Source organism: Microplitis demolitor, chromosome 1 (assembly GCF_026212275.2).
Source record: "Microplitis demolitor isolate Queensland-Clemson2020A chromosome 1, iyMicDemo2.1a, whole genome shotgun sequence".
In the NCBI taxonomy this organism is placed as follows: domain Eukaryota; kingdom Metazoa; phylum Arthropoda; class Insecta; order Hymenoptera; family Braconidae; genus Microplitis; species Microplitis demolitor.
This window is the reverse complement of record NC_068545.1, coordinates 7,804,354-7,814,588: the sequence shown is the minus strand read 5'-3', so window position 1 is coordinate 7,814,588 and position 10,235 is coordinate 7,804,354. Positions and strand designations below refer to the sequence as shown.

Below are 10,235 nucleotides of genomic sequence, written 5' to 3'. Positions count from 1 at the left end.
TTAATTATATAATAAATTTTTTCCTTGCTTTCTTCCGTGCGGAAATATCAATGACATCCTCATACTTAAGTTCTTGAACTAATTGTGCTTCATTCGTTAGTAACGCAAGTGCATTGAGTCTGTCTTGTTTCATACTTGCACGCAAATAACTTTTCACTCTTTTGAGGGTGGACAATGATCTTTCCCCAGAAAATTCGTTGCCGGCATACTTAGATAAATACGCAACGCAATATCTATATTTGGATAAATAGCATAGAGTTCACGTGAATATAAAATTGCACTTATATTTGATGCAGAACGTGTATCTTAAACCTTGCTCGATAGTTGTTTTAAGTAACACTGCAAATGAATGCACTCATTATTTAATGCTTCTTCTAAATCATCCGGGTACGTTGCGACTGCCTTTGCTGTTAGCTCCGTGAGTTGATTTATATTAATATCAGGTAAATTATCGAAAAAACTGAAATTATCGTGAAGCTGTTTGTATACTTCTTTACGTCTAATTAGTTCTACATTTAAAATATCAAGAATGCGGTAATAAATATTGGTACGAAAATTTTCATGGCCAGAGTAAGGTTCCCTTTCATTTACTCTTGACTCATCTGATTGGAGCTTTCGAATTTTTTTACGTCGAGTATCATGTGCGTAATGATTTCTAACTTCTGAGAGCAATTTTGCTTTTTCTTCATAGTAGGAAAATTGATTATTTCTCATATCTTGAAGAAACGAAGCAAGTGAATCATAAAGTTCGACAACGGTTGATAAGTCAATTTGTGATTGTTGAAGTTTTTTGCTAACAGCATTAAAACGTTCTAAAATTGTGTTCTAAACAATGACTAGAATCGCTGTTTCTAAGCGTCTTAACTTTTTTTGCAGTCCAATAGCTTCGGAACGTGTATTTGGTTTTTGATCTGTACTTGTTGCAATATAATTCAATGCATCAAGTATATCAGACCATTCTTTTTCTAATGCATAGCATGCATCATGTCGAGCAGACCAACGAGTCTTAGAAAGACTTTTAGGATTTCGATTTGTCCGCTGAATCAAAATCTCCCAGCGATATGTAGAAATCGTGAAAAAATTTTATAATTCTTGTACAGTAGAAAAAAAAATCAACTGTTTCAGGGACTGATTCAGCTGCGCAAGTTCCAACTAAATTTAATGAATGTGCAGCACAAGGAGCATAATCAGCTAAAGGATTGAGTGTTTTAATTCGTGCCTGAACACCTGAATATATACCAGACATATCACTTGCGTTGTCGTAGGACTGACCACGACAGTTCATTACGTCGAAATCATTCTGTGACAAAAAATTTAAAACAGAATCTTCAATATCTTTGGCTTTATGACCTGCATTTGGTACAAATCCTAAGAATCGCTCTACTATTTCTCCATTGTTACGTACATATCAAATAATAATAGTAAGCTGATCGACGTGGGCGATGTCAGGCGTAGAATCTACAATAATTCCAAAGTATTTAGCATTTTGCATTTCAGTAGAAATTTGTTTCAATACTTGATTATGTATTAACAATTTAATTTCTTCATAGATTGTTTTTGATAAATATGATGTACTTCCACTGCCTGGATGCGCAAATGTTTTCAAGTGATCAGCTAAAAATGGATCAAATTCAGCAATAAGCTCCACTGTTCCTTAAAAATTACCGTTATGAGGATTTCCCAATTGTTCCGAATGTCCTCGGAATGGCAGTCCTCTTATTAAAAGCGATTTGACGATTGCAACTACCCGATGTAAAATATTTTTCCAATACGAAATTTCTTCATCGAGCTGTTGTGCGAGAAATTGATCGATTCGTCCTCGAGCTGTTACTCGAGTTTTTAATTGACTCACACAAGTTTTATGAATACTAGAGTTTTCATGACCTTCAACACGGGTTTTTGAGTTTTTCCAATCACGGAAACCTTCGCCAGTAAAAGCATTTGTCTCATTATTATTGCCAAACAAAAGACATGGGGCACAAAATACCGATCCTTTAGTTTCTGAACAAATTAACCATGCACGAGGTTTAACTTCACCATTTTTCATAATTCTTTTAAATAATTTTGTTGAACGAAATCGTGTTTTATCGCTATGAACATTCCTTGACTTATCAAAATCAGCATTAATATTTTGTGGTGTACTATTGACAGTTATAAAATCTCGTGTTACTTCATTTAGGTCCCATAAATACGGATCCGTGCTAATTGTATAATCTTTAGATCTAGTTAAATCGCTAGTTGGTAAATTTATTGATGGAGAATCAAACTGAATTCCTTGAGTCTCTTGTTGTACAGTTTCTTCTAATATCTGCTCAATTAAGAATTTAGTTTAAAATCGATTATAAATGAATATAATAATGTGAATATTAGTTATAAATACTATAAAGAAACAGAATTTAAAATTTCAATTATTAACTAGAAACATATAGTTTTAAAATTTTTAAATTCCTATTTAATCAACCCTTGTAAATAATTTTTTTATAACATGAAATTAATTATCATTTAATAAAATTTTAATACTTACTACAGATGAACATGATGATTGTACTTCGTTTTCATTAGAATTTAATATTTTTGAAGAGGACGTAGTGATGAAAGTAGATATTTTGGGAATTTTTTTCAACAAATCATCTCTTTCTGCTGATTCGTTTGCTTTTTTTTACGATTTTCAGCACCACTAGCTTTTTTTCGAAAAGAACTCATGTTTTCTTCTTAATAAGATAATTAGAATTCAATAATAGAATAGAATAAAATTAAACAACACAATAGAATGTCAAGATCTGCACTCACTAACAACTTCGAAAAGACTGAACAAGACTAAAAATATCGCAGCTCAATACTCGGTAAAAAAAAATAAATGAGTAAAATATTAAACGAAAACATTATATTACATATCGTTGCTTGAACACGTCTATGCCTGTAAACGAGAGCTGTCTAGCTCTAGTCTCGAATTTCAGTGTCCAGTATCCTCCCAAAAGTAATCATATAAACAATAACGATGCGTGTACGTGAAGTTCGAAAAATTTAGATAAAACATGATGCTCGTAACTAACTCGATTTATTGAGATTAACATTGAGAATTCTTAGCAATGTTGTTAGAAATGTTTTTAATGTTATTAAAAATGGTTATGAAACTTTTTTTACTGACGCCAGAAGTCGTACCGGACAAATATACCTACTTGAGCGTTGTCAACGCTTTACAATGAAGTCGCATTGTACTAATGGACCACGCGTATTATATATTTCTCTTTCTGGAAATTTCATCATTTTTTTTCTTAAGGTACTTTTAAAATTTATGTATCCGTTCCCATTTAACTAATCTAAGCATAGAAGCGGTAGTCTTCTTTGATTTTTCATCTTAAACCTATAGACCACCAAACTCATGCGCACCTGCATGTGATTCTTGGAAATTAGAGAAAGCTAATGGAAACCTCCAAATTTATGGTTTCCTACACGAGCATGCTCGGCGACAGAGTGGCGCCAGGTCATCAGCCTTCTTTAATGGTCAAAATCTGTTTCCCAGGGATCACACGTGTGCATGGGCCTAGAACTTTCGGGCGAGTCCGCGTCCTCTCATATGGGAAACTGGTTACCACCACTTTTCATATGTGAGGATCATATAAAAAGACCATGGACTTTAGCTCATCAGTTCTTTTGGGAATCAAACTCTGAACCTTACCGAACTCCGGACACTTGACGGTGTTCGTGGCTAGAGGATTGATATCCCGATTGAGCATTCGGTCACGTAAGCCCAGATCATTGGATCGGTCCTTGATCGTCGTAAGCACTCGTATAATCGGTATATTATTTTCTACTAGCTTCAGAAGCATAATCAACGCGATATTAGCGTATAGCATCCGATCACGTGAGCCCAGATCGTACGATTGGTCCTTGATCGTTATAAGTCGTGAACTAATATCAACCGTTTAGCACCGGTACAGCATTGATTATCTTCATCTTATGAGAATCCATTTGATTCCATTCATTTTATTATTTTTATATTGAAGGATACCACGAGAAACGTGAAGAATCAAAGAATATTTCACCGCGATAAATGCGAAGATTTTAAATAATATTTTGCCGCGAAAAAGCGAAGAATTTGAATATATTGAAATTATTTTACCGCGAGAAGTGCAAAGACCTTCATTTTAATTTAACCTACAGAGATTTAAAAACGCATAAACATTGAAACTTATACAACAAGGTAGACTAAATAAATAAATAATTCGATAAATTTAAAATCACATTAATTGACCGCGAGAACGCGTCGTGAATAAGTGTCCTGTGTAACTGCTGACAGTCTTGACACCTCACCAAAACCTGTTTAGGGTAAGTTTTTGAACATTGTAACCATTGTTTGGTATTTTTATTTTTATATACTCCGAAATATTAGTAACCCATAAGCATGAAACATTTACGTTTATATTTACTATTCTAAATATTGCCATTTGTAACCCTTTTTATTTTGAGAATATTGAGTCATTAAATAAATAAATACTCGTTAACATAAAACATTTGAAAACATTATTTAACAGACAATTTTACTTTAACAATGAGATACTAGCTTCACGAGGCTTTTCGGCAACCCACCTTCCTTTATCCCTTATTTTCTACCTGTCTAGCCGCTCAGACCGATAGTTCACAGTAGGGGGTACACAATCTTACGTTTACCGCTCGACGTTTGATTGTGAAATCAGATCAGTCACATACTAAATTGGAAATCGTTTTGGATTTTATCAATATTGTCTTCAACAATATTTTGTGGGCGCAAATTGAATATAAAATAGAATAAACCGAGCATTTGGTCACGTGAGCCCAGGTCATAGGATCGGTCCTTGATCAATGTAAGTACCCTTTTATTCACTATACTTTATACGAATATCGTACCTACGCCCATCACGATCTCCAATCGTGACAAATACTTTACCAATTAATCATTTTAACAAAGAAAGTCTACCCTTGAAATTGTTCTATGTTTATATTGTAAGAGCGCAAAAAAAATAAACTCTAAAATTTGGTCTTCCAGTTTACAAAAAACTCAATCAATTTTTAATTTTAGTCGTCTTAAAAATTTTCAGCGCCCCTCAAAATTTGCCTTCCTAGGCCCGGGCCTCACGGGCTTTAGCGTAAATCCGCTACTGGTCAATATCGTGAAAAAAAAAGAAATATACGAAGAGAGGTCCGTGGAAATCCTTGTTTAGATCATGTTGCCCTTTAAAATGATTTCTATCCTGAACTTTATTCACTTGGTAAACTGGATCAAATTTGTGAACATTGTCATGCTCGATTCTTTACTTCTGAACGACCAATTAGTGGGAGATATATGAAATGCTACAGAAATAGTAAAATTAATTTATCTTAACCAAAAAATTCAGGTTTGATTCATTCAGTACTAACAACAAATAATATCGGATCGAGAGGTTTTATTACAAATATTCGTTCTTATAACGCCGCGTTATCTATGGTAAGTACAAAAGCTAAAATTAATGAGCAGTTGGGGAGTTATCCTTTAAAGTCCATGGTAATTTCTATCATGGACATGGTCCTTTAATACAAGATAATAATCAAGTTTCCTCTCACGCTCAGTAATATTTTTATGATACTTTCACGATCGGAGAGAGTGAAGGCGACGGGCGAAGGGTTTTTATTAATTAATTATTTAGTAAAATTACCCACAATATTTATTCTATTACTCAACCAAGGAGCTTAATAGGACCGTCACGTGGCTAGTGTGAGAATGTTTAATATTTGGCAAGTTTTGATTACTAAATAAGTCTATTTCGTACCGAGCGGAAGTACGATAGACAATCCCGATCGTTGACCTGCGTGGCTTTAGGGTAGGTCAGGGATTTTAAAGCGAGAGGGAAGCGGGTAGGTGAATATGGGCCTTCGAGAAATCCCTGTTCTTTTACGTCTGTCTCCTTCTGTACCCGTTAACTTAGAAATATTAGAGTAAGAGGTATAAATAAGAGAAAGATGATTCTTTTAAAAAAAGAAAAGAATCTGTATATTCTTATAAAATTATAATGTTGTTTACATGTGTGTACTACAATTAACAATTACGATTAACTTACCACTCAGCTTGAGGTGGTTCACAAGGTCGTCGATCCCACTCTCTCACAATTCACTACTTTGAATTTATGATCGCGGAATTGTTTTTGTCTGATTCGCTGGGACCCTGCCCGTGGCTTGGGGATTTTACTCAGCGGAATTTGATGCACTTTTCGGACTCGGAGCTACTGGGGTGCCAAGCGGATACACTCCCCTATCTGTCTAGTACGAGTATGGATATTCGATTTTATTTAGGATTTCGATCTAGGAGTCTGGATTCCTAGGCTATAGACCGTCACGAGACCGATGATCCTGGTGAGTCAAATCGACCGCGATTTTTGCAAGATTAAAATCTAGGTATTTGGCCAAGGAGCCCGATTGCCTAGGCGGTGGACCGTCACGTGGACAACGATTAAGATTTTATCTCTGATTCGCGGTACTAGTCGGACTTGGGCCGATAGAACTAATCGGAGATTTTATCTTATAGAACTTCGGAGCGAGTGACTCGAGATCCGACAGAGGTTAGTTCAGATTAGCGATTGACTGCCTTCGTTAGATTCTCGGCAGTTTATATACTCTAGTTTTGATGGGAAAGTCATGTGTTTTCTGATGCAATCGTTGGGTACAGCTCATCATCTTCGACAAACAAATGACTAAGTACGCAGTTCCGGGTATAGCTTTCTAAAAATTTAGAGAAGTCCATATATGGAAATTGGATGATATCGTTTTTGTAAACAACAAAGAATATGTAAGTGCTCTAATACAAAACGAATGATCATGTACATAGGTCCGAGTTTAGTCATATCATGAGAACATACGCGGCGATTTCGAAATATGGAAATTGGATGGTCATAAAATTTTTATGACCGTTGAGTTAATTAGAGGTCCGGTGCACACGTGCAGGTGTCCCGCTGAGTCGCAGCTATACATATTTCTCGGTACTACGCCCGTACACGCATACACATTCTTTCATGAATGTATTGTAAATAGATGTACGCAGGTAATGTGGATGCAAGATAAGTATACAGCTAAGTGACGTAGTTGGGTTTGAGAAAGGGGCTCTGCCCTTTTTGATGGAGAGAGAGTGAGGCAGGTATATTGTCTTATCTATCGATCTTTGTCTATTCTTACTCATCGTGCATGCACTTACATAGGTACCTGCAAAAGGTGAGAGGATCTTAATACGAAGATTTTGGGTGCGGCTAGTATATCTCTTCATAAAGAAAATAAAAAAAAAGAATAATGTTATTTCAGAAGTTAAATCGCAATTCGTATGTATCAATCGTTACACCTCTACCCTTAGAGTCATCATCGCCCTCGATGACTTCAATTTATGCAATCCTGCGTAAATAAAAGTGGATTCAAATGGTTAATACGGATTGCGTTTTGACCTTTTACATTTTGTATTTACATTACTTGTATTATTATTTTAATATTAAGTACAGCGGTCTTCGTTGGTCATTCGGTGTTTTCGGTCCCCTTTTATCTATTGGAATTAATCCTATAGCATGTAGAATTTTATGGTTTTTTTTTTAGTTGGATATTCTTTCTCGAATGATGTGGTTTTTTTTTTTTCTTTTTTTTCTATATTTTTCCTCTCTTCTTTTTTTATATTTTCCATATTATGAATTTATTCAAAATTTCGTTATGTGAGTTTCTTTTTTTTTATAGTTTTTTTTTTATTACCTTCCTCTTTGGTGTTAACCGTGGTTTGTCTTCTGTCGTTCAGATGTATTTGTAAATTTTTATTTCTTGTTTAGAAGATTTCTCTTCTTCATTAAAACAATTTGGTATCAAATTGTTTGGCTGTGTGACAATATTCCCGTTGTTCCTTATCGTTATGGGATCGACCAGTTATGATTTCTAAAAATTTTATAGTTTTTCTTGGAAGTTGCAGTGCAATGATCTCTGATCGGGTTATCGAGGTCCATCCCTGTGTAACGATTGATACATACGAATTGCGATTTAACTTCTGAAATAACATTATTCTTTTTTTTATTTTCTTTATGAAAAGATGTACTAGCCGCACCCAAAATCTTCGTATTAAGATCCTCTCACCTTTTGCAGGTACCTATGTAAGTGCATGCACGATGAGTAAGAATAGACAAAGATCGATAGATAAGACAATATACCTGTCTCACTCTCTCTCCATCAAAAAGGGCAGAGCCCCTTTCTCAAACCCAACTACGTCACCTAGCTGTATACTCATCTTGCATCCACATTACCTGCGTACATCTATTTACAATACATTCATAAGAGAATGTGTATGCGTGTACGGGCGTAGTACCGAAAAATATGTATAGCTGCGACTCAGCGGGACACCTGCACGTGTGCACCGGACCTCTAATTAACTCAACGGTCATAAAAATTTTACGACCATCCAATTTCCATATTTCGAAATCGCCGTGCATGTTCTAATGATATGACTAAACTCGGACCTATGTACATGATCATTCGTTTTGTATTAGAGCACTTACACATTCTTTGTTGTTTACAAAAACGATATCATCCAATTTCCATATATGGACTTTTCTAAATTTTTAGAAAGCTATACCCGGAACTGCGTGCTTAGTCATTTGTTTGTCAAAGATGATGAGCTGTACCCAACGATTGCATCAGAAAACACATGACTTTCCCATCAAAATTAGAGTATATAAACTGCCGAAAATCTAACGAAGGCAGTCAATCGCTAATCTGAACTAACCTCTGTCGGATCTCGAGTCACTCGCTCCGAAGTTCTATAAGTTTAAAATCTCCGATTAGTTCTATCGGCCCAAGTCCGACTAGTACCGCGAATCAGAGATAAAATCTTAATCGTTGTCCACGTGACGGTCCACCGCCTAGGCAATCGGGCTCCTTGGCCAAATACCTAGATTTTAATCTTGCAAAAATCGCGGTCGATTCGACTCACCAGGATCATCGGTCTCGTGACGGTCTATAGCCTAGGAAATCAGACTCCTAGATCGATATCCTAAATAAAATCAAATATTCACACTCGTACTCGACAGATAGGGGAGTGTATCCGCTTGGCACCCCAGTAGCTCCGAGTCCGAAAAGTGCATCAAATTCCGCTGAGTAAAATCCCTAAGCCACGGGCAGGGTCCCAGCGAATCAAATAAAACAATTCCGCGATCATAAATTCAAAGTGGTGAATTGTGAGAGAGTGTGATCAGCGAGATTGTAAACCACCTCAAGCTGAGTGGTAAGTTAATTATATTTGTTTAATTTTAGTACACACATGTAAAACAACATTATAATTTTATAAGAATATACAGATTCTTTTCTTTTTTTTAAAAATCATCTTTCTCTTATTTATACCTCTTACTCTAACATTCCTAAGTCAACGGGTACAGAAAGAGACAGACGTAAAAGAACAGGGACTTCTCGAGGGCCCATATTCACCTACCTGCTTCCCTCTCGCTTTAAAATCCCTGACCTACCCTAAAGCCACGCAGGTCAACGATCGGGATTGTCTATCGTACTTCCGCTCGGTACGAAATAGACTTATTTAGTAATCAAAACTTGCCAAATATTAAACATTCTCACACTAGCCACGTGACGGTCCTATTAGGTTCCTTGGTTGAGTAATAGAATAAATATTGTGGGTAGTTTTACTAAATAATTAATTAATAATAACCCTTCGCCCGTCGCCTTCACTCTCTCCGATCGTGACAGTCGAAAAATTTGGTGACAGCGGTGGGATACGCTGGTGAATTGTTCTTTTCACTAAAAATTTATAATATTATTCGATTCTTGTAATTTTAACAAAAATAATCGTCCTGCCTTGTTGAAATTTCCAAGTTAAATTTCAACTTGTAACTTTTAAGTATTCAATCTTCAAAAAAAAAATCTGAATTACAAATTTTACAAATTTTATACATTCGATAAATTCTTAAATTTGAAATTCAATACCCTGAAAATTTTAAATCAAATCAAAAATATTTTCTATTCTTTAAAATCAATTCTTTTACAAATTATAAAAACTCATAAAGCGAAAATTTTTTTTTTTTTTGACATCTTAAAATAGAACTGATTTAATTTTCTTAACTCGACCATCTAAACTATTTTTCTCGAAATCATAACTATTGTTTCAAATTCTAAAAATCATTTTGCTAAATTCTTTCCATTTTGAGAAAATTGGAAATACTCAACGCGCAAAAGTCAATTCAAAACCTTCTAAAAAC

The 10,235-nt window shown here is 35.2% G+C and overlaps 1 protein-coding gene across 1 annotated transcript; it reads right to left on the bottom strand.

The window, feature by feature from the left end:
- Positions 1–306: 306 nt before the first annotated feature.
- LOC128667613 (uncharacterized) lies at positions 307–4,147 on the bottom strand. The gene is made up of 6 exons (XM_053738451.1): positions 4,124–4,147; positions 1,666–2,308; positions 1,463–1,614; positions 1,118–1,300; positions 866–1,038; positions 307–793 (listed from the first exon to the last, which is right to left on the bottom strand). The coding sequence occupies exons 1-6, from the start codon at positions 4,145–4,147 to the stop codon at positions 307–309; spliced, it is 1,662 nt and encodes a 553-aa protein (XP_053594426.1).
- Between the last annotated feature and the right edge of the window lie 6,088 nt (positions 4,148–10,235).